The sequence below is a fragment of the Anser cygnoides genome, chromosome 2 (genome assembly GCF_040182565.1).
Source record: "Anser cygnoides isolate HZ-2024a breed goose chromosome 2, Taihu_goose_T2T_genome, whole genome shotgun sequence".
NCBI classification, from domain to species: domain Eukaryota; kingdom Metazoa; phylum Chordata; class Aves; order Anseriformes; family Anatidae; genus Anser; species Anser cygnoides.
Window position 1 is genome coordinate 3,756,091 of NC_089874.1, and position 25,016 is coordinate 3,781,106.

A 25,016-nucleotide genomic window follows, 5' to 3' on the forward strand; every position below is an offset into this window, starting at 1 on the left:
AAAGACAAACTAGGAATAAATTAGAAATGACTAATGCAGCTAGGAACACATTTCTGTGCAGTCCTCACAACAGTCAGGTGATTAAGGGAGCATTTTCAGGACAGCATTCATGAAAATTGGTCTGCATTCATGTTTGAAATAGATTGTTGGAACCCATTATAGACAGTTTGGGCTGGATTCAGCTCATCTAACTCAAAATGCTGACTGAGCGAGTAATGGTAGATGGAGAGACTCACATTTAGGGCACAGTTCCCAAGACCTATTTTAAGCATCACCTTTAGGTTGAGAAGAATTACTAAAGAACTACCCTCCATGGACCACACTGGCTAAATCTCCACTGGCTATTAGAGGAGGCTAGAGTGAATTGCTCAGATACAGATGTTTATACTTAGTCAGGTGCACGCTGCCCTTTCATTTAGAATTAAAGTGGCCCTAATTATGTCTAGTGCACTTCATTTTTAAAATAAATTCAGGCAGTCTGAATGAAGGTCACTTTACTTTGGAGTTAGAATGTCTCAACAGAGGCTTAATACTGTTTAACAAATCTTACATAATTAGGTTTTATTTAATCTGGGTTAATTTCTTGTAATTTTTCTCTGTAGGTCATTTTAATATGAAAAAAATATCTACATTAGGTATTAAAATATCCTGTAAATTCACACTCTGTTTTGCTTGGTGCAAAAATGTAGCATTTTAAAGCCTCCAGAAAATGCAAAGCAGTCTGTATTTTTATTAAAAATTGCTGGAGCTGAGTGGGAATATATAGTAAGAAGAATTGGTAGTCATAGTGGTTAAATCCTTAGGTCTCTTTCTCATTTTGGGGGCTATTTATTAACACAGTAAATAAGGTCAGTTTTATGCACATAGAATGAAACCATAAAAGAATTCAGTAGCCCTAAGGAAATGTGTTAGCATGACTATACATCAAAAACGCAATGAGAAATCTGAGCTGCTTCTCTTACTGAAATAAGGACAAATCAGGACACATTTGGAGAGAGAGAATGCAAGGGAGAAAATGGAGTTAACCATATGCTGTAAATGCAAGATGCCAGTGTATGCACAGTGAGTACATAATGAACACCTGATTCTGTAACTCTCCAGAGTGTTTTCTCATAAAAGCATTTCAAATTACTCTGGTTTGACTGCTTGAGTCAAAGCATGAGGGAGGGCTGCAGGATCAGATCCTGTTTACTTGCATATCTCCTTGGGTAGCTCAAATATCTGTCTCATTTACTTATCTGTATTCTGTCTGTTTCATATATAAAGTATCAAAGGCAGCTGTTAGGTTAAAGAGGATGAAGAACAGATCCCAAGATTTGTCTGGAAAAAAAATCAAGAGTTTTTAAAGCTGTTCTGTGGGATAAAAATGGGTGTGTTTATTAAGTTTGTGCTGCACAAGTGTATATAGGGCCAGTTCTGCAGGATGTCAAGCGCTGCTCTGAGTGTGGGGCAGCTGCTAAGCTGGTGCACCTAATGGGACCGTTGGGGACTGGTCACAAATTCCCCACAAATATCCTCGTTATCAGACTGGGAAACAAAGAGAGTAAGCTTAAGTTCATGTAACTGTGTGTCTTCATGGAGGTCTGGGGGAATTTCCTGGTGCGTGGTGGCAGGGCAAAGGAAGCCTCTGCTCTGACTGCCTTTGGGGTTACAGAAGGATGACTGGATTTCTACAGCTGCAGGCATTTCCTTGGCCTTCCTTGGATATTAAGGAAGGAAGAATTATACAGAAAAGAGAATTGAGTTCACGGGCTTACCCAACATTGAAAAAGTAAATCTTCACAATAGTCCAAGCAGTGATGAACACGGAGGGGGCACCTGGTGAGAGAAGAGATGACGCTACAGTTACAAATCATCGTTCACATTTTGAAGACTGATCTCCCCCACACTCCATCTCTCCTGAGTGACTGATGTGATGCCTTCCCTTAACAGTGGGCAAATGCTTCACGCCTTTGGTGCTCACGTGCCTAACACAACACGCTGCCTTTCTCTCCCACTGGCCCCGTAAGGTGACTTTCCTGTAAACTGCTCCCTACCAGATTTATCATCCTGTTGCAAAGCCAAATGCAAACAAACAAATAACAACAACAACAAAAGCAAAAAAAAACCTGGTGATGGTGAAACACAAGGAACAGGAATTGCTTTAGACTTTCAGTGTGGACACCAGTAACTAAGGCAGTTACCACACTAGCATCAGTGGAGAGAAACATGCAGTTTTAAGACAGAGACCTTCTGAGCTATTTTAGATGTTTCCTTTAGGACAAGGAGTAGTACTTTGGACCCCCCTGACTGTGTTGCCCGAATCTACACTATCAAGGGAGCCTGGAGCCTGGAATCTGCACTACCAAGGGAGTTCATGTGGAGATGACAGTAGCTGGCCATATGAACCTGCCTTCTCTCCTCACTCCATAATCTTCTCCCTGTCTAGGGTGGTCCTGTTCCATCCTTGTGGTCCCTCTTTCCTCTTTGATTAGATTTAGGTTGGAAATATGCCAGGAAGGAATATCTCCACTTTGTGTTAGTCACAGTATTGTACACTGTGTATTACTAGTGATTTCCAAATGCAAACAGAACAGTAATGAGTGTGTCCAAATCATTAATTCTTGCATGATCCATTTCAGACACATCACTGATGCTCTTGCAAATGATGGATGACTGAAAGGCCAAAAATCCTTCAAGCTCCTGTCATTTCCTTGAGTTGCCCTTCCTTACCCTAGCAACCTCTGAACACATTACCAATGCAAGACATTTCCTTTAAAATCATACATTTTTAAAAATCTTTCAGCTGTACTGTGCTGAAAGGAAGAGTATCTATGTGCAAGGCAGGTTTAAAGAAGGTCTAACCTGATTAACTGCATCTGAAACAAGGCCTGCTAACATCACCTCTTCTTATGCTTATAGCATGGAGAATCGTCTTCTGCAGTGTGAACCCGAGCGTAACTCCTGTCACTTTCAATGGAAGTTACTCTACGGCTAACTGGTCAAATCCTGAGTCCAGGCATACCCCCGTAGACGACAGAAATTATTTTTTTTCCCTTTCTTTTCAAGATTACTCCCTGCTCTAATTATTTCCCGGTTTCAGCTATTGAGAACATGGAATAGAAAGCCATTTTTGCTTCATACATAAAACTTCAGATAAATGGCTTAAAATGGAAAAGAGATCTGTTTCTTCTTTGCAGAAAAAAGTTGATACAGTAGGATTAGTTTGTGTAAGTTTGCAGTTCAGCTCTGGGCAACTTTGTGAGGAGTTTCATTTTGCCTTCCTCAGCATTTTATTTATTTTATTTTATTTTATTTTATTTTTTTATTTTATTTTATTTTATTTTATTTTATTTTATTTTATTTTATTTTATTTTATTTTATTTTATTTTACTATTTTATTTTATTTTATTTTTTTTTTTTATTTTTTTTTATTTTTGTGTGTGACTGGATTCACATTAAAGCTGGAGAAATCATGAATGCAGCGAGCAGAAGGTTATCAGCTTTAGCACACAGGTGATGGGATCTCAAGATAGCTACCTAGCCTGAATTCAGTAAGGGAAGGAGAGCAAGGGACTGCAGGGTTGGGTTCAGCCCAGGAGTCCTGCTTAGTTGAGATCCCCCCTTACAATTTAAGGTCAAAGCGTGATACAACCTTGGGACCCCAGCCAGGATCAAGTAGGAACAACTCACTATAAATGTGATGGAGTCAACAGTCCTGTAAGATAATGAGGTGGCCAACTCTCAACAAACCTAGCACAAATTGAGCTCTTAAATACCTTTGAAAATTTAGGCTAATACTGTTAAACTCCTCCAGTCACTCGATCTTGCTCCTGGTTGTACTTAATTCTAGTCTGCAATGTAACATATAGGACATCTCTGTCCCCCTTGAACCTCCAAGTCTGGGGATTAAATTGCCGTTAAAAACGCCTGCCCAGATCACCTCCTGGAATTCAGCTTTGAGAAGATGCGTACCCCAGCCAATCAAGATGTACCACCAGAAGTACTTCCTCTCCGAAAAGAAGGAGATGACCAACAGGGTGTGAAGATACAGCCCTTCCACCAGGAGCCAGAAGAAGTTGGCCATGACACAGTACTGGAAGAAAACCATCATGGCTTTGCAGCCTACCTGGAAGAGAAGAAAAAAAGAGTGGTGAACTGCAGCATGTTTCCATAGCAAAAACACCAAATTAGCAGTAAACATCTGTGTACGGAGTGCATCCTCAAATGAGCCAGCTCAGCTCTGGGCACTGTTTGACTGTGTGAGCCCGCAGATAGATGCACTCAAGCCTGGTAACCCTGCTAAGCTGTGACCATGATCCCTACCAGCGTGGTGCTTCTCTCTGTAGGGTTTGGGTGTGGGGAGCTGGCTTAGTGGCAGAGTGGACGCTGGGAGGTCTTGTCCCGATGGGCAGTTTCCAGCCCCTCTGCCGGGCTGGGGAGGGCTTGTGGGTCTAAGGTGTGAGGCAAACCATTGCCCTGGTTCAGAAGAACCCTCCAAAAAGGCTCTACTTTGAACTGAGAGCAACCCAGGGACTGGGCGGTATAGCCCACAAACCCTTTATTTGGCATGGTGGAGGTGATCTGCACTGGAGAGGAAACAAGAGGAAGTGGGAACTTTTTATGCTACTTTTGCCACCAGAATCAGTGTCCCGATGAACAACATCTCGAGTGACTTGGGCATCACAGTATCATGGTTCCCCCATCATTCTCAGTGGGGCTGCTTGCTAGTATTAACTGTCCCCCTGAACCCAAAGAAGTGAAGGCTCTGACTTGAACAAACTGACTGCCCAGGATAAAAATAATAAAAACAGCAACAACGATAAACGAATTTGCCCTTGAAAGCAAAGTCCAATTATAATCACTCTGTGGCCTGGAAGATATTGCAAAAACTGAAGGGGTCTGAGACAGGGGTTTGAAGAAAGTCAAGTCTACAAAGGGCTGTGAATGCTCGGTAAAGACCCGTGACACATCTTTTTTTAAATAAAGAAAAGGATAAGGAGGCAAAAGAAGGTAAACACTAATGAGCATGGACAGATTTGATTGCACTGGAAGGGGAGAGTTGAAAAGGGAAAGAGGATTATTTTTCCTCGGAAAATGAATAATTAAACACTGCAACTTGCTGCGAAGATTTCACTGCAGCACAGAAGTAGGATGATTTACAGGCAGTGGGAACAGTCAGCTTAGAAATTAAAAAAAAAAAAAAAAAAAGAATGGGAAATTTCTATCTGGCACTCAGGGTGAAAACTGCTGCAAAACACCTGAAGGCAGAAGTCAGATGTCCCAAGAGGTATGGGAGCCCTGGCCAATGCCCCAGCACCTGACGGATCCAGGTCCACAGCTGGGTCCCTATTCCCTACAGATTTACAGAAAAGCATTGGTTGCATCATTGCACAAATCCATGTTGTCTAAACATCCTCGAGATGCTGATTCAGCTGGCTTAAGTGAGTCTGCTTGGGTTATGCCCTGCTCTTGTTGGGACGAGGGCACGAGGACCCGGCTCACAGCACTCTCTGTTAGCAGCCTGCCCTTGGTGCTCTGCGTGTGCACTACGGGGAAGTTAGAGCAGTAATTGATTTGCACCAGGGACAAGCTCACACATCCCCCTGCTCACCTCTCCTGCTGAAAACAGTTGCTATGAAACCCACCGGTTGAAAAGGAAGCGTAGAAAATGTTTTCTCGGCGCAACGTGTTTTGGAGAGAGACTTTTCCCCGCTGATCACTCAAAATTAATTCAACCCTCTCCTAGCACCCGCCAGTATGTCACGCTGGGGGATCCTCACAGGCTCCTGCTAATCAATTTATATGCACTTCACCTCCCCTCTGTGAGGCAGATGGCATAAACAGAGACTTGCTGCAGGGTGGTGATGGGGGAAGGTGGAGGCGGAGCAGGCACTTCACTCCCAGGCAGCGAAGGTGACACGGAGCTGAGCTGACAAGGGCTCGGGACGTGGCATCCTGCTCCCCGTGGCATCCCTGTGCTCTTCGTTTCTCCCTGCCTTGGTGTGCATATGGCTGTGTGACACTGACACACCTCATTTCTTTTGCCTGAAGCCTTGGTGTGTCTGCAGCCAGTGGGGATTCACTGGTGTGAGTGTGCTCAGCAGTGTTTGGCCCTCATTCAGCAGCTTGCAGGTGAGACATGAGGTTTAAGGGAGCAAACTTCATGCATCTCAACCCCACACTCCTCAAATATGAATTTGTTTTGGGGAATGAATTTTGGGGGAATCCTTTCTGGATGGCTGTGTTGGAGCTACAGCAGAGTCCTGTGACTGGAGCATGCCACAAGGGGCTGGGATGGTCTACAGAATCAGGAAAGACACCTCACAAAAAATGTGTGTGATTTCTTTTGTGTAAGAGAGGCTGTTGGACAGAAATCCCCAACTTGAGTTTGCAGAACTACTGCTGTCACAGAGAGGAAACTGCACTGAACTACAGCTGTAGCAGCAATATCCTCAAGTAAGGAAGACCATATCCATCACCTCTTCTCCCATGAGCAATGGCAGCTACTTTTGTAGTACTCTCTGGCCTTCACCTCCTTCCCTAATAACACAGTGCTAGTGCCTTGTTACAGCCTTGAGGCAAATCATAAACATGGGCAACAGCTGGTTTTTGTCAACTCCTTTCCTAAGGGGGCTGTAGCTTTGCAATTCTCTGCTCTGTGTTGGGAGATACTGGGCTATTTGAGCAGTTGCTACCACCCTGGGCATTTTTTGCTTTACCTGGAGAAAAGATATTTTCATGCATCAATGCAAGCACATGGCAATAATGTTTTGCAGCCTGGAATCCCCTATGACACAGGGATGTCCTGCACTGGAACAGATTTGGATGCACTGGCATGGACCAAGCTTATCTGGGTGCCTACAGTGAAGCTCTATCACTAACTCATGGTACTCGTGGTACTTATGATACTTCCCTGCTGCCTGGGTTTCTTGCTACCTTTACCTAAGACGGGTAAGTTTAAACCAGAGCATCTATTTCACAGAGAGATGCAGTTTCACTGTTGACTGCAGTGTTGTTCTTCCCTTGAATCCTCCTTGACAGCCAGCTCTGTGACACATTCAGAAATCAGCCCTTCCTGGCTTTTGAGAGGCCTCTTCATTATTGCATGCAGCCCTTGATAATGGGTCTCTGCCTTTCTCATCAGCTGTATTCAGCCTCAGAATGGCTGTTACAATGCTGGGAAACAAAATCTGTGTTTACCTAAGATGCTTTACCCTTTAGATGACAGGCACTAGGCAGACATGAGCTATAACATCTCATAGAAGATTTCTTTCATTAAAGATCAGACCTCACAACGTGTCAGTGTTGAAAGACCAATACAGGTTATGTTTAGAAAAGGCATTTCAACAGGAGAAGCAGCATTACAATACTCTTTTTTTTTTTTTTTTTTTCTATTTTCCCTTCCACTACCTCATTTACAACAACCCATTTCCCTGTCTTTCTCCAGGCAGCTTGCCCTGCTCATGTCCATTCAAGACCTTGCAGTGAGATGGTCTTCCCCAGCTTTGCTGGTGTGGTATCTACCCAAGTGTCTCCTCTCTGCTTTCCCTCTTTGGGACATGGGATATTTGCTTTTCCCATTAAGGTCCCCTTCCTTTCCACTTGTGCTTCTGGCCACTAACTGTGGAGACTGATTCTGCCTCCAGCTAAGGAGGGAAGGAAATCTCTCTGATCCCAGACCAGCACTTTTGTGCTTTTCTTTAAATTCATCATAGTCAATAAGAAAATTTCATCTTAATTATTACAGAAGTTTCCTTGAGGATGAGATGAGGCATGCTTTAGGGCTTCTGCATGGGCCTTCCTTGCCTTACTGTGGCCAACCATCTATGTTGGACTCTTTAACTGAGGACTATCTGAAAAAGAGAAGCTGTGCAAGATTCAGCTGCTTACCAGTAGGCTGCTTATGACATTGTAGGCACTGTCATGTATTTTGTTGGGCTTCCAGCTGCTGTTCCAGAAGGATGGAGATCTACAGGCTCTGTATCACTTTCCTAAGTGCTGTGTGATGGGACAGTGATATCATTGGGACATTCACAGACATTTTAAAGGATATGAGATGTCCATTGTCAGATGGCAAAAGTCTGCCCATTACGGAGAATCCTTAAAGGTGCTGAGCTAGCAAGTAATGGAAAAATCTTATTTATTGCAGTGCCTGAATGTCCTGAAGTACACTAGAAAGAAAGTCTAGTCTCCTCAAATTTAAACACATATTTGAAATGATTTTCTATTATTTTCACGTTAGTTGTGCAAAAAACATGCAAAATGCTGTCTTGCTGGTCAGAGTATTTAGCATTCCCATTTACAAGTATATGGGTGTGAATGTCTGCTTTCTGGGTAGGAAACAGGCTCCTGGCTTTCAAAGCAATGACTCCATGTCATGCTGGGCATTTATTGCCCTCCTAGACAGAGCTGCTCTGAGATCACACTGATTTAGACATGGAGAAGCATAATGGTCTAAAAGCTAACAAAGGAATAGAGAAGGTAGAAGAGATTGCATTGCTTTGAAAGAGAACATCTTACAGTCATTTTAGGGAAAATATTTAATGGGCTGTTGATACTTAGGGATGTAGACTGTCCTTCCAAAAAGGAAGGGGTGAGTAGGGATGAAGCACATGGGTCATTAGACTGCTGGCATGACTCAAAGAAATATACTTAGTTGAGAAGCTGGGCAAAAATTTTAGGATGTCAATAGTGGGTCAAATTCAAAGCTTACTGTAATGGTGGTAAAACAACAGAGCTACTACAGCCAGCATGCAGTACAGAGTTGATGTGCTACACAGTAGCTGCAAAAACCACAGCCCACTTTGTCAGATCATAGGAAAAATACACTCGAGACACAACCAGGCTTTCTGAGAGAGGGGTAAAGAGAAAGGGCATAAGGGTGGAAAAAACAAGGCAAAGCAATGACCACAGGCTACCAGGCTCTGTACTGTGCCTAGAAGCTCTTTATGCTTTAATGCTAGCCCTGAGAAAAAAAAAAACATTTTTCTTGTAAAACTGATGTAGTGACTGTCTGACCTACCCAGAGAAATGCAGTCCAGATGCTGGGGGCAGTGATTAACACAGATCTGAACCTGTTGTTGCATTAAATACACATATGTCCTACTCATCAGAGATAATAACTGTGCTCAAGGTATCTCTGCTCGTTATTAACTGCTAAGCACTGTCAGTCTTGACCAGCTGGTCAAGAATTTCTCTAGCTCAGTATAAGTAGCTTAGCTGGACAGGAGCTAGTCCGAGGAGGATGAGGTTTTGATGGAGGTACACACACAACATACACATGTGCGTACAGCAGCCTCCTGTGAATGCAATAAAACTCTACAAAAAAATAATTCAGGTAACTATAGATACACTGCTGTGCACCAGAGATCATCACTGCACCAGCACAAATCTCTCTTGGCTTTTCTTCTGGGGAGATGGTGTGCTACAGGTTTAGCATTGGGGTTAAAGAAAGATCTAAATCCAATCAAGTACAAATGTGCACCTGAATGATTGATCATTCTCCCACCCCACAGGCTATAGCTGGCCTGGGGATGCCCGGTGATGTAAATGGTCTGCCTGAGTCTCATCACCCCAAGCACTGGACTTCCCATCAGGAGAACTGACCTGACCTCCACATGGTCATACATGTATGACCATGTCCCTGCATGGATGGGACCCCTGTGCACCCCCCATGTCCTTGCACCTTCAAACTCTGCATCTTGCTGTAGTGTGGAACACGGCTTGAGGGGTTTGTGGCAGGGCACCAAGATATATTTAAGCCAACTTAAAGTTATATTTAAGTCACCACATGCAATCCTGGGCAATGCTGCAGCACCTGGCATTATTTATGAAGTTGGAGCATTGCCTTCAGCCCAGTCCCTAGCGCCTTTGGCAAAAGTATGGGCTCAGATTGATTGCAATTAATCATGAAACGTGGAGGCCTCTAAATCTCCTTTAAGGTACTTGGGTCTTTTTACCTGGGCTACCACCACCGAAGCAGGATGAAGAGATTTACACAGAGATTTCTGCTGGTCTCTTCAACAGGAGACTGATGAAAACTCATTTTCTCAGTGACAGATTTATCCAGCACTTTTCTTTTATGTTGCCCAGAGGACATGACCTGTCCGAAAGGCTAGTTCTTGAGTGACTCATGCTGAATTTGCCCACAGCAACAGCTGCTCTTCTCCCCAGCCTGGTCAAGGAGGCTTCCTTGATGTTATTTAAAAGCTTTATATAAATCCCACTTGTGATCCTGTTTCCAAGGCATGGCTGGAAGATGGTGTAGCACACAGCAATACCACCTTGCTTGTCGATGCTGAATTTTGGGTCTCCAGGCACAGGAATGGCCTTGCCCTACATCTCCATAACTACAGTGTCATTTTAGTCTTAATCATAGCTAAACACAGGAGTCTTGAACTGATTCCTGTCCCACATGCCTAAATCAGACTGAATCCCATCCCAGCTATTCTTCTGTTGAGATGTCCACCTCAGCCAAGGCATCATGTAATTTATAATGAAGATGTAATAACCAGATAATTGCTCTGCTGATTTGATTGCGCAATATGATTATTTCCTCATCTCACTATCATCTGGACACTGGAATTCATACGGCTATCCAATTACCAATTGTTTTACAACATAAATATTGTATGCCACTATCCGTAGCTCTGCATGGCCCGCTAAATTCTGTGCATGTTGCATGGAGATGTCAGGATAGACTTAATTTCCAAATACATGCTTTTGTTTTTCACAGGGTGTTTCTCTATGCTTTTAATCTGCCTTTTGTACGTTTGGTTACTTTCCAAGACAAAAATAAGCTGATAGGGAATAGATACACTATACTGGCCTAGGTATTACTGCGTCTGTTAAGAAAGGAAAGGTGAGGATGATGTTCAGTGAACTTTTCCCTAGGAAGATGGTTATTCCATAGTGACTGTTGATCCTGGCTTAGCCCTCTCATGAGGAGCTGGCAAAGGTGCAAAGTTCTATCTTTAAAGCCTACACCTATTTCTTGTCTCATTTCCATGCTTAAGGCTACTGGCTTTTATATATTATCTTTTCACTACTTAGTTGGCTTTGACAGAAAAATGGAAGAGTATGCCCCATCCAAGGTCCTGAAGGAGGAGCTGCAGTACAGAAGACATTTCCAGAAGTTGACTTGGCAAACTGAAAATGCGAATATCAATTTGTTATCTCAGCCTTCTGCTGCTGTGTCTAGTCTTCTTCAGAGACAATTATGGTGATGGTTTGACCCTACAGAGGCCAATGGCAAAGCCCCTGCTGACTTCAACAGGGCTTCATGCTGGAGGCATAATTTACAGAAATTCTGCATGACGTCAATGGGAATTGTTGACAGAAATAAAACAGGTTCTTACTGGGTGATTCTGTTTCTCCGAAAATGAGCGTTTAGGTCAAGCCAATTTGCTTAGCCACAAAAAATAAAAGGAAAAGAAAAGTGCTAACTTGCCCTTGGCACGCTCCTCCTTTTGTGTAACAACAGAAAAATAAAGCAAATTAAAAACAAACAAACAAGACAGGCTGGCACAAAGCCACCGCTTATTTCTTCCCTCTCTTTAATTGCAGTTGTAGGCTAGAATCAAACAGGTAATCAAATAAAAAAGACCCGCAATGTTTATGTTCTACCATGAAAGGGAAGCAAGGTCTATTCAAAGAAGACTTCTCCTAAGCCACTTGAGGCATTTGACTCCTTTCTTCCTTCCCTGTCATGTAGTCTGACAAGCAAGCAATCTTAAATGCTAAATTGCTACACTAGTGGGCGGCTCTGCAAGCTTCCGTGGGAGATGCATGGAAATTCTGGGTGTTGAGTCCTAGCACTCTCTACGTGTAAAGAAGTTTGATGAAGGAAATTCTTAAAATGTCATCATGATAGAGATGATGTGGCTTCTGATTGGAGCATGTAACCTTTAGTTTGTGAGGACCTAAACTGTCAAGTTTAAAGCCTTGGTTAAAGCAATTTTTCATCTTTCAGGAATTAAAATAAAGAAAAAAATGTCTTTAAAGACGTTCATTAGAATAATAATTTTACATCTTGATAACAGATTCTTCAGCTCTTGCTGCCCTAGCAGCTTCAATTGTAAGTCATCCCTATAAAATGTACGGCAGACAGATCAACGTATCTGAATTCAGAGAGGGCTCATGATCACCATCTATATCAGACACAGAAATAGGAGACCTCAAACACGGATTTTCCCTGTTAACATGCTGCTTTGCAACACCGGTGCCCCAGAAACATTATGTGGGAGTGCTCTTAAGCCTTAGCAATAGCAAATTAATTCAATTTATCTTAACCTTCTTTCCTCTAGGTCACAATGCATTACATTTTCATGCACCCATCTTTGCCTAAAAGCACACACTGGAATACTTACTGAATGTCAGCTGTCACAGGGCAATTTATTAAGCCATTATAACCTGGATTTGTGTGTAAGCTTGTTGATTTGTCACTGCCTTCACAAAACAGAAATGCTATTTCTAGACTGATGAGCTGTGCCACACAGCAATATGCATGCACACGCACATACTGCTTCAGCAAGCTAAGTCTTGCTGGCTTCCAGTATGACTGTGGAAGGATGTTGGGCTTAATCTCCATGTCTCTTTCCTCTGCCCCTGCTTCCACTTGTGCTGGCTGGGCTGGACCAGGACTGAGCCTGGGTAGGGCATTATTTCTCTGGATTGAGTATCATTGCTCTAGCAATAGCCAAATGCATATGGGCCCCAAAGTCCCCTAAGGCAACCTTGTCTTTTCGTCGTGCTTTCACGTCTTTAATGCAAATTGAAAGCTAGTTGAAAATGGTAGGATATTTAGAAGTCTCTCTCTGCTAATACGGAAGTTACATAAAACAACCTCTAATTTATGTGCTTCCAACCCAGCAAAGCACAGCAGGGTCAGATCCTCAACTGGCAGAAGCCTTGCGAATTCTGCTAAAACAAATGGAGCTATACTCATTTACTCCAACTAAAAAATGTGGTCCACATGACTGCACTTTATGCCTAGCCCACTTCCCACGAAGGCCTCCTCAAACACAGCACTATCTATTCAATTCCGTAGGCAGCTCTTATGTCTGCTGCACCTCACAGAAGAAGCAAGTTTAAGCCCCGTGACTGCAATCCTCACGGCTATTTAAGCATTTCTCTTCGGCTGACTTTAACAAGGGTTATGTAACTGACAGCCTTGAGGGCCTGGACCTTTCTATTTTGTCTCTTAGGAATATTAGTTTGATTTTTTTTTGGAAGGGGAGGGGGAGTTGGTCTTGTGAATATTTGTAAGATGTTGATTAGCTCTAGATGGTCTAGCCTCTGTGTCAGATGACTCAGAGTTGAGCTTAAACATAAAAATAGAATTGTCTTGGTAAATGGGGTAACTGTCCTTATTTCACGCTCATCAGCTGAAGAATGATAACCGCACTTCTGAACACATTTTCAGTAATAAGGCAATTCAACCACAAATCAGCAACTAAAGGGAGAAGGTGGTCAGAGTTTTAATTATGTCCTTCTCCACACCTGCCCCATGTTCTCTTGTTGTTCTGCATTGCTGTAAGGTGCCAGCACATGACTGGGGCATTGCAGTGTCAGGCAAGATAAAGTCACTTTTTCAAAGGAAGTTCCTGCTTCAGAGCTCTCCCACAGTCTAACTTGCTACCTTCACTCCTGGGTTATTTCCAGGAGCAAAGGAGAAAGGTAAGGGATAACTCATCCAAGTAAAACAATGTAAAATCATGTTAGAGCTTGGTCTACAAGGTCTATACCCGCTCAAGGGTTGCATGACAACAGTCCAAGGAGCAGAACGGGCATGACCCAGAATCTAATACTTTCTCCTTTAAGGAATGGATCACTGCATCCATGGACCTTCCTCACCTTCCTAGCCTGGCATGCCGCCAGTGCCACATGCCATGCACCCAGCTTTATCCCCCACTGCCATTCATTGCCTCCCTGTCTCAAAATGATCATTTTACCTCCAGCTTCTCTGACACTCAAGGTTTTCTTCATTCTCCAACACTGCACATTCTCTCCTTCCCAAACTCAGACCTTTGCTCCCTTTTTCTCCCACATCATTTTAGTAGATCTCCATCTCCAGACACCACAACCCTTCTTCCCAACCCATTTTATTCTTTACTCACTACTGCCAGCCCTAATCATAGTTGTGTCTTTGTGCAAAGACGGGGCTGCCAGAAACTGCTGTCTCACTAACAAAAAAGGAGGTTATTGTTTGCCAGCAGCTCCACAGCAATTACCTGTGTGCATGCCCTCTTCCTATGTCATGTATGAGGTGGTTTATGTCTCCTTCATAAATATCAGAATGGTGGCTTGTACAGATGGAGACCTCTTCTATTCTAGAAGAGATGGTAAGATACCACATTCCTGTGCGGAGTGTTTCTGGCTAATATTAAATTCCAAACAAGAACGTGAAAAAGTCGAGGTAGATATATAGCCCACCTCCCATGCTCATGGCTGCTGCTGGCCATGGGCAGTAAACATCCAAAACCTAATTATAGCTTCTCATTGCTTCACACACCCTTCATCACTGAATTTGCCAGTAAAACCTCAGATTAACTCTGGCCCTGATTTTCAAAGTGTACTTGAAGGCATTATTTTTTATTTTTAGCTTTATTTGCTGATGGGTAATATTTTCACTGTTAGGCCTCTGTTAATTAAAGAATGTAGCTGTAGCCTCTTTGTCTCTCCTTCTCCCCCCACCTCCTCTCCATTTGCTGATCCTTTCTAGAAGTGCCTCAATACCTTTGGTGAAGTGAACCTTAAAATGCTGGTGTGAGATTTGAAAGAGATTTGGCAAACATAAAACGGCCCCATTTCTTCCCCTCTTTCTTTCTTTGTTTCTTTTCTTTCTTTCTTTTTTTCTCTCTTTCTTTCTTTCTTTCTTTCTTTCTTTCTTTCTTTCTTTCTTTCTTTCTTTCTTTCTTTCTTTCTTTCTTTCTTTCTTTCTTTCTTTCTTTCTTTCTTTTTTTTCTCTCTCTCTTTCTCTCTCTCTCTTTCTTTCTTTCTTTCTTTCTTTCTTTCTTTCTTTCTTTCTTTCTCTCTCTCTCTCTCTTTTCCTTCCTTCCTTCTCCCTTCCTTCCTTCCTTCCTTCCTTCCTTCCTTCCTTCCTTCCTTCCTTCCTTCTTCCTTCCTTCCTTCCTTTCTTCCTTCCTTCTTCCTTCCTTCCTTCCTTCCTTCCTTCCTTTTCTTTCCTTTCTTTCCTTTCCTTTTTTTCCTTTCCTTTTCTTTCTTTCTTTCTTTCTTTCTTTCCTTTCTTTCTTTCTTTCTTTCTTTCTTTCCCTCTTTCTTTCTTTCTTTCTTTCTCTCTCTCTCTCTCTCTCTTTCTCCCTTCCTCCTTCCTTCCTTCCTTCCTTCCTTCCTTCCTTTCTTTCCTTTTCCTTTCCTTCCTTCCTTCCTTCCTTTCTTTCCTTTTTTCACTTTTATTTGTATCACATACAGGAGCTGTCTTTAGTTATTTTTCTTTCTCTGTCATTTACTTTGCTGTAAAACTTTGAATGTAGCAGTGATCAGCAGATATGGGGATATCAGTTAGTATAAAGATAATATTCCACTGCTAGGTACAAGCAAATCTATCTATCTAACCTAGTGGTAAAAATGTAGACCAAGGAAATGGGTGTGTTAGGTTTGTGTTGTGACAGCAACACCACAGACATTCTCAGCAGAATCATAAGTAGAAGCCAAATGCTGTCAAAAAGCTCAGAAAGAAGAACTGAAGCCAGTGTGTTTCAACACCTGTCCCTGAAGCCAAGAGAAACTGTTTGGCTGGCTTTCATGAAATTTTTTGGACAGGTAAAGTGGTTCAGGTAAGACTTGAGTGGAAGAGCAGAGTGAGAAATATTCCACTAACAGTGATTTTTCTTTTTCTCCTTGTGCTGCTCCTTGGGATGAAAACCAAATGTGGCTGCTGTCTATCAGGTGGGAAGGGTGAGGGTCTTCATCACTCTACACAGTTGAGCAAAAAGAGGCCATCCTCACTTCATACTGGGTCTCATTTTCATGGCAGGACAGACTTTAAAGCCTTTCCTTATCTCAGGCAGCATCTTTGTGCCTGACTTGTCCAAGTGAATTCAGTGGATGGGGAGCAGTTCTGCGGCAATGAGCTGAACTACTGAAAAAGTGCCAGCTGATGAATTTACACATTTTGGGGCCTGACCCAATTCCAATTAAAGTCAAGGGAAAAATTCTCATTGTCTGCAGACAGAGTTGTGCCAGACTCTTCCCCCAAGCCAGTCAGCCAAAGTTCATCAGACGCCAGTTTGTGATGCTAAAATGAGCTTGCCCTCTTTTGTGTAGGTGAGAGTAGACGTCTATCACAGAGGATGTAACCCAATAAAAAGGCCATGTCTCTAATTTCCAACTCTCCCTCTTTCTCAGATGTGTCACAGACTCCTGCCAACCTTTTTTTTTTTTTTTCTTAACTTCAGAGAGCAGAGCAGGGGACCTTCTCTCCTATAAAACACCACCAGATTAGCCAGGGGCTGTGTATATGAAGGGCTTAGACTGCTGGGTAAGCCACAGGAAAAATCTTTACAGCAGAACCTGGCTCTGCTGCTCCCTGGTCTAGAGGCCAGATGCAGTCTCCAACCACTAGGTCAGAAACTCTTCCTTCCTATGGCCTTCTGAGTATCGGTTTTATTTTTACACGAGTGCATAAAAAGGCTCATACTCTTCCAGTTTTCACAATAGCCTGCATATCAAAGCACTCTTCCTTCATGAAGTTGGATGGATTTGAATCCAGATGGGGATGTGCTGGAAAAGAAAATGTGTCTATCTTCAACTTCCGTATATAAAGTTTATGTAGGAGCCTGTAGCTTTTATCAATTTGGCCTGAGGCAGCTCATGTTAAAAAACTAATTTTCCACTCTGAAAATACGAGACATATATATGCTCACTATTGCTAAAGGTCCTGCCCTCCTTTGCAAAGAAGAATTTCTCATTGGAATTTGATTGTCTTACTGGAATGCAAAAGGACAAAGAGAAATGATCCCTCCCTTGGCTGGATTCTCAGCAAAGGCAAATTTGCAGAGCTCAGCAGAAGTCTGAATTCAATCTGTAGAACTGAATCTTTATATCAAACTGTTGGCTTCTTTGTCTTCAGCTAGGCTGGAAACATAAGTGGTTCATCATTATGCTATCCAGATATTACATTCATGAAACTAAATCAAAGCTTAGCCATTAAAACACACACACACACCAAATCAAATGAAAAGACAAGCAAAGAGTTCAGTTCAATCCTTCTACCAGGTTTGCTATTTTGGCTACTGAGCGTCACCCGACATTTTCCAGAGAGTGAAGGAAAGAAGAAGACAAAGCGTGGGAATGCCTAAATGGAAGGTCACAAAGCCTAGAGAAAGCTAATGTGAAAAAACTAAAATTTGCTAAGAGGGCTCTTCAGTCTGGCAGCAAAAAAAAAGAACACAGAAAAATGCAGTCAAATACAGACTGGAAAGTGGTGCAATTTTTCATGCAGTATGAGTAACTGTTTGATGCAATGAAGCCACTTGCCATGAGTTTTCCATCAGAAATGATTGACTAAGTGATGACTAAATGATTGACTAAATGATTAGACTGAATGTATTCTGATTGAATCGGAACAAATAGTTATTGGAGAAGTCAGGGTGGGCGATTTCACAGAACCCTCCTAGCCTGATCATCTCTACATCTGGGTGCTTAAAGCCCATATTCACTAATACACTTGAGCATATACCTATCTGAAAGTAATTTAAGCCAACATGATGATTCAGTTTCACATAATTACAAACACTGCAACTGAGGGCATGACAAAGAAAGTGAGGTTCGCTCTACCACTGACTGTTGGCACATTTGGCAATAAGCTGTGTGTATACATGGCCATGAGATTTCAATACTGTTTCTACCCCTCTAAAACGTTCAAGGTCACTGGTGGTGCTTTGTTTCCCATGGGAAAATCCCACTGTGCTTTTAGAAGGACGCCTGTCTCTAAAGGTCAGTCTACAGGCTGCTATGCGCCTAAGGACACACCTAATTCATTTGGGCAGCTGGGGAGAGGAGGAGTGAGGGACATTTGCAAAGCCGCTGCTGGTGAGGTTCCTTATGGCAGCACAAAGGGCCTGGGCCACTTTGTGTAGGTCTTGGGATCAACGGTCACTTAAGCCTGCTACATTTACTTATGCAAATGAGCCTTGCTTGTCAGCTCAGGGTTTCTGCCCCATGAAAGGCAGGATAAATTTTTCACTGAAGCAGGAAGACTTTTCTTTCCCTCAGGAGTGGATCTACCAAGGAAGATGAACCAAGGAATGTAAGCAGTTTACTGGTACCACACCCCAACACCATCAAGTGCACAGTGCATGTTCTGGCTCATGTGATGGCTCAGTGATTGGCAGCATTGGCCCTGAGTCCCTGAAATGCTTGTGGCCACATTCTCTTTGGCCATAGAGACATCCAACAAACTTTATTTTTCAGGGCATTCATGTTGAACACAATGGCAATGGTTGGACTTAATGATCTTGAAGGTCTTTTCCAACCTAAATGGTTCTATGAACCTGTGATTCTATAACCCAGAACTATTTCAGTTTAAATTGCCATAGAATTAACACTGTAACTGAGGTTTCCTTTTCCTACACTAGATAAAATGAAATAAAAATGCTGCTGCAGCAAAGCCTATGAACATTTTTTTTCAATTACATATTCATCTATATTAAGTGGAATTCCTAACAGGTTGGAGCATTGGCACATATGTTGGTGGCGAGCTTAAAATATTTTTAGGTGGCTAGTGCATAAAACATAATTTTATGTCTTCTTACTGCAACAGTTAAGGTCAAATTCAGGAAACAGATCCCTTCATCAATAATGCTGGGAGAGGTTGTAATTCATCTGGATTTTATATATCCTTGAATCTGTTTCAGAAGGGAGGTGCTTTTGTCCTTTTTTCCTCAAAGGAACTAAGTGCAGTACTTTCTCCTCTAATAAAAAGACCTCTATTGCTTTGGTTCTCCCCTCTTCTGAAACAGTATAGTGGTGACAGCATTCAGTAAATTAAATTGTTTGTTCAAATCTCTCCTCAGACTGAATGAGCTCAAGGCCATATCTTGCATTATCAGTAGAAACACGAAACCTTCCACAAATCCTATAGTAGGCCCTGGATATATCAACTAGTTAGTACCCATTGTCCCCCAAGTCAAAATCATATCCTGCAATTTCAAAGCACAAACAATGCAATTATTTCACCTAGCTCAAGCCAATCTAACGCAACCAAACCCGACATAAATTCAATGGATTTTATAACTATGTCTGCAAGCAGATGAATATTAGGAGAGGCATTGTGATTGCATTCCATATAGGTATTTTTTCCTTATCGCCTAAAATATCACCCATATTCTGCAGGGGGTAAGCTCAGTCCTGTGTAGTGGAGACAAATTTATTCTACATACTTTTGTAACCCTTCTCTAGGATCCAACCATTCACCCTGCACTGGCATTTCCCATTAAAATCCTCTGACGTGGAGAAACACACACAGTGGTGGTAGCCATGAGTCTGGCTTCCAGGAACGACAGATTCTGCAGGACAAAGCCCAGTATTTATACACAGAAGTGCTTCAGGATGGACTATGGCAGCAGACACTTCTCACAGAGCCTTCTGCAATCATGCCTGAGTCACGACCTGGTGCAAACTCCCACAGGAGTGAGAGGTTAGGTCAAACTCCATGGTTCATTGGGTTCTTGGCTCCTCTGCCAATTAGCATTGGCAATTATCTGTGGCAGCAGACACCAGACAATTGTTCATCCATGTTTATATGTCATTGTCATTCATGGGCCTACATAATAAAGTCCCATTGCTGAAGAATACACATCCCAGTGAACCACAGAGGAAAAAATAAAAAAAAAGCAGAGGGTGGGTGGTATGTGGTCACTGCGATGGGGACATGGTGTACACAGTTCTCAGGGAAATGATGGGAGTAGGCTGCTCTTTGATATTAACTGGGAGGTGCTCAAGCAGAAAAGCCATTATAACAGCAGGGGTGGGACTCAGGGTACGGATACAGGAAAGTCAGAAGGGAAGGAAGAGATTGGGTGGTGAGATTGGGAAGAGAAAAGACAGTCTTTTCTGTTGCTTTACGATGCAGAGAAACACAAGTCTTGGAGAGATCTGCTGGACTGCTGTGTCCAGTCCCCTGCTATTGCCAGCAAGTAGCTCATCTAATGTTATGAACTTATTATAGAGTTGTTTTCTTTCTTTCTTTCCTTTTTTTTTTTTTGATGACTTCTGATCACATCTCACTATTTAGGTGATTTCAGTTTCCCGCTTAAATTTATTCATGACTAATGTCCTCTTGCATCAACGCTGCCATTAGATTAACAGCTCTTCTCCCGCCTTAATGTTTGCTCCAGCTGATTACACTGAGTCTGAAAGAGGAGAAAATACACCAACTCCTTTATTCTCCTCCTTTTTCATCCCAGAGGGGAAATCTCACAGTTACACGTTAGTGTGGGATACAGATCCAGATGAAAAATAGACAGTGATGTCTATATATAGATTTCCTGCCTGAACTCGTGCAGAGATCTGGTCAATACAATCAGTGGAGCTCAGAGAGCCATCCAGCTCACCAGATGTAGGTGCCTTCTTCAAAATGAGGTGGACAGCTGTCTGGACCCTAGTGGACATATTGGTTAGATCTCAGCTGACTGTGATTGCACTTTACACATGGAGCTCATGTGTTGGTATTTTACCTGCAGAGTTATCTGAATCTGGATCTCCCACCACCACTGAGGGGAAAGGCTTTATTGAATCCTTAAGCAGAGGATGGCAAGTCTTTGATCAGAATATCTAAGAAATTAGCACAGAACTGGGAGATAGGCACAGGATTGACTGGAATCCCAAAATCTTGCAGTGACCAAGTTGTGGGTTTGACCTTAGAAGGGGCTAGAGGTCTATAAACTTTTCAACGTGGTAATTTATTTTATGCCCTTCCCACACAAATTAAGCTTCAGCAATCAGCTTTTTGCTTCTTTTCAAATTAAAAAAAAAAAGATCGAAGTCTTCCCAAGGTAGTGTCTTACATGCATTTGCAAAGTAATTTTTGGTACATTGTTTAAGAGAGGCAACAGAACGCGGCAGAAACTTATGCACAGCTACTTACTGAGCTCACAAAGCAGTGTTCAGCTTCTCCACTTTCAAACAGGATAACATCTTTTATGAAGACTGCGATGGCTCTCATTATGAAGGACATGAAGAGGTGCATATGAATATAATTTCGAGTACAGTGTAGCTTTCTGTTGAGGAGAGATGAAATAAGATTTCTGAATAACAAGGCTTCTCAAAAAGATTATTTATCTATTTATGTGTTTCTTCTGCCAAGATATAGACTTACAATTAAACATTAGAAACCCTGACACAGACAATGTTCTGATGTAAATCACTGCAAATTCACTTAAGCCTTTTTAAAGCCACAAAAGATGTGGCATTCCATATATCTGTAGCAGTGTTGCTTCTTCTCCAGTTCTCAGAAAAAAAAGTCAAAAGATAGAATGATAGAAAACAGGTCCGTCATACTGCTTTCCATTGGAAAAGAAATAGTTTTGACTCAGTAAACTGCACTCACGATAAAGGTCTGTTTTCTACAGAATGTTTGTACTGTAATAATTTTTTTAAAGGCGAAATATTTCTTCAGGGGGAGAAATAAATTAGCAGCTGCTGCCAAAATTAACACATATTGCAGGTTTTCTGGAGCAATGTGAATAATATTTTCACTTAAAATGGCTAGTTATTAATTACATTAAGAACAACACAAGGGTTTTTCTGTCCCTTGCCCACCAATATTTTGAAGATGAATTTTCATCAAACAGGTCTGCTTTTCAAGTGTATTTTGTTCAGTTATCAGAAACACAACAGACCGCTCTCAGCAACATGATCGAATTACCATGTTTTAATGAGTTACTGTGCATCGGCAGAGTTTATGCTCTTAATCTCTGACAATGGCAAGATAAAGGGACTGAGCTGAGTCCTCTGTTCTTGCGGTGAAACCAAGTCAAATTACTCTTTTTCGTGTAGAATTCTAATAGTTTTTTTTTTTTTTTTGTGTAGAAAATGTGAGAATTACTCTAGAGCATACACTGCTTCCTACAGCTTTCTTTGGCGACCATGTCTAAAATTGTCATTAATCGGACTACCATATCACACATTTGAGGGAAGCCATCAGAGAGTGGCACAAGGAGATAGAATCGGATCTAGAAGGTTCTTCCAACTCTTGGAGGTCTGCTTTTTGCTGTTCTCCCTACATACAAACACCATTGTAACAGGAGATTGCCTCATGTATAGGCTTGTTTGGTAGAGGTACCCAATTATAGATGCCTGAATCTATTACAAACAACAGGAACTGAGGATGAATTCAGATGCCACAACTTAGGCATCTAATGCCATTTAATTTGCTCTACTATATCTAGCTTTCAATCCATAAGGGCCTGGGTCTCCTGAAGGTCCTACATCACATCTGTTCAGTTTGTGCATGATTCAGAGTCTCTAGCATGTCTAATATGGTTCTGGGTGGCTCTGTTTTGCCCTAGAGCTCCATGGGCTATAGTAGGAAGTATTTCTGAAATGCATTTCTGGAGGTAGATTTGGGGTATGAATCATCTGTCCCATTCTGAATACCTACTTTAGCTGAAATGCATCATTCCATAATGTCCATCCATACTATTCTGACCAGGTATCTCAGATACAGAGATCCACCATGTAAAAGTTTACATTTAGTCAGATGAATCCCACCTTAAATAATTGGACTGAGGGTTGTAACTCTCATAAAGATGCCACAAATCATATATCATAAAACACTGATACCAAAAGATGGAGGAACATCCCTCTCCTGTCCATCTTAGATGTGTTTTGCATCCATGCGTGGTCTATAGTCAAAACAGTTGACTTATTTGTATTTAAACAGCCACCAATTCCTTTGAGTCACCCCCTTACCTCTGTCTTTTTTCGCTCGTGCTCTTACCTGAAGAGACATAAAATGATCATAGCAGCCGTGAGAGCAATGAGCGATAAGGTATGTCCAATGGTGTAGCCGGTCTTGACTGTGCCATAGAATGTCGTTTGCTAACATGAAGGAAAGAAGCAAAACAAGACTTTCAAAGAGCTGCCAACATCTGCCCAAATACCCTGTTACTGATATTTTCCTGACTTTCTTGGTGAAATGAGGGAACCACCCTACTCCATTATCTTAAAGAAAACCTCCTTCACCCTTTAAAATCACATCCGCCAGACTACATGATTCAAATACCACTGGTGTGAATAAGGGGAATGTGTCTGGTTGCAGCAGAGCTTGGATTACACCAAAACCAGGTTACTGTTACACGAGGGAAACGTTCATAGAGGAAGGATTCTGATTTGACGCTGGCAGAGACAGCTACATGGTTATAACCTTGTGAAACAAGAACGACTAATGTTCAGTTAAATAGTGCACTGATGTGTCAGCACTGAGGCAGTGAGCATGATCAGCTTCATTATATTAATGAATTTTGAGGACAGAACTGGTCTGGAAATTGGTTTTGCTTTTGTGGAAGCTAAACATTGTGTTTTGGCAAGAAAAAAAACAAACCAACTTAAAGTATTCTCATTGAACACACAGAAATATATGTTAATTTAGAAATTAGTCCACAGCTTTTCTCTGATTGCATACAGAGGGAGTCTCTGAACATGGAGCACCATGGGATTTAAATCCAACAGGGAATCCTGGTCTAAATAAAATGGGGAAATAAGGCAAAAAAAAAATCCAGTTCTCCTAAGGCTCTCCAACAACACTAAATCAATATATTTTGATCCTCAGATTAAAAAGAAAAGATCAGTTGGTATTTGGACATTTATCAATGAAAAATCCAAGTTTTTATGAGAGTCCAACCCAGCTTGTAGAAGTTCTTATTTTTCTGGCCCTTGATTGACCCTTCTCTGCCCTTCTTGCCACCATTTTCTGTAAACCAACCAACCAACCAAAACCACAAAAAGCAGTTTTGACAGAAAATCTAAACCCAGCCTTATCTGGGAAAACACTCTTTAATAACAGTAAGGGCTGACATTTTTTATAGGTTATTTTCATGGGCCTTGATAAGCACTAGATGCTGTTCAGGACCAGTGAGGCTGAGATGAGAGGTAATCCTCTAGCATTTACACAACCCAGCTTAGAGGGGTGTTAAAACAGAAATTTCAGAGTGCAAAGGCTACACTGGTCATGTCTATACTGTTCCTTGGACCACAGAGCTCAGAGAGGATAAAAGCACCGTGTCTTTGTAGCCTCATTCAGTGAATCCACATCACTAAGAACTTTGGGTTGTGGTTCATAGCAAGGGCTTCTTTTCTAATTTATTTACCTGATATACTGATGGAGTCTACAGAATATGGCCATACCTATGCTTGCCCACCTGCAGAGCATGGAGGGACTTGCACTGCATTAAGGAACAGTTGAGGTTCCACCTTGCTGTACTTGCTAATGACAATCACCTCTTGTTTTACAGATATCAAAGGAGATAATTTTACCCAAGATCATAAATGGAACTGGAATTTCCCTGTTAATGCTTAGATTACTAAAATACTCATCCTAGAAGGAACAGGTATTTAGAGAATTGAAGGAAATGCATGCCAGGATGCCTGTGTTCTGTCTCTAGACCTAGACTGACTTACTGAATAAAATTAGACAATTTTATCATTCCCTCTATGACTTCTAAAAGCCTGTCCTTAATTTCAGCAGAATGTGATATGAACGATTACTTAAGGTAGATGCTAAACTCAGATTAACTGAGAATTAGCTTCTTTCACTTCTGTTCAGTAGCCTCTACATTCGTCCCTTGGTAAATGGAATTAGAAGGTGAAACATTTACATTTGTAAGTGCAAAACAACAGAAACACTGATATCAAGTCTTCCAGCAGCCCTGCATGCAAACTTGCTTTGTGTTCACATCACCTATGCTAAAGTCTTCTGTGTTTCCGCTGGTAAATGCAAAGAGGCCCCTCTGGAGAGAACTGTGGGGTGAACTAATCTATTTTCTTCATCGCCTCAGAGAGAGCCTACAGGG

General features: G+C 41.9%; 1 protein-coding gene across 1 annotated transcript in view; it reads right to left on the reverse strand.

The window, feature by feature from the left end:
* Positions 1-25,016, reverse strand: part of VIPR1 (vasoactive intestinal peptide receptor 1) — a 114,978-nt gene that overhangs the window by 17,776 nt on the left and 72,186 nt on the right. Inside the window, exons 5-8 of the mRNA XM_048062361.2 lie at positions 22,946-23,046; positions 21,092-21,224; positions 3,955-4,108; positions 1,758-1,818 (exon numbers count right to left, since the gene is read on the reverse strand). Of these exons, the coding sequence (XP_047918318.1) occupies positions 1,758-1,818; positions 3,955-4,108; positions 21,092-21,224; positions 22,946-23,046 (449 nt within the window). The remainder of the gene's footprint in view (positions 1-1,757; positions 1,819-3,954; positions 4,109-21,091; positions 21,225-22,945; positions 23,047-25,016) is intronic.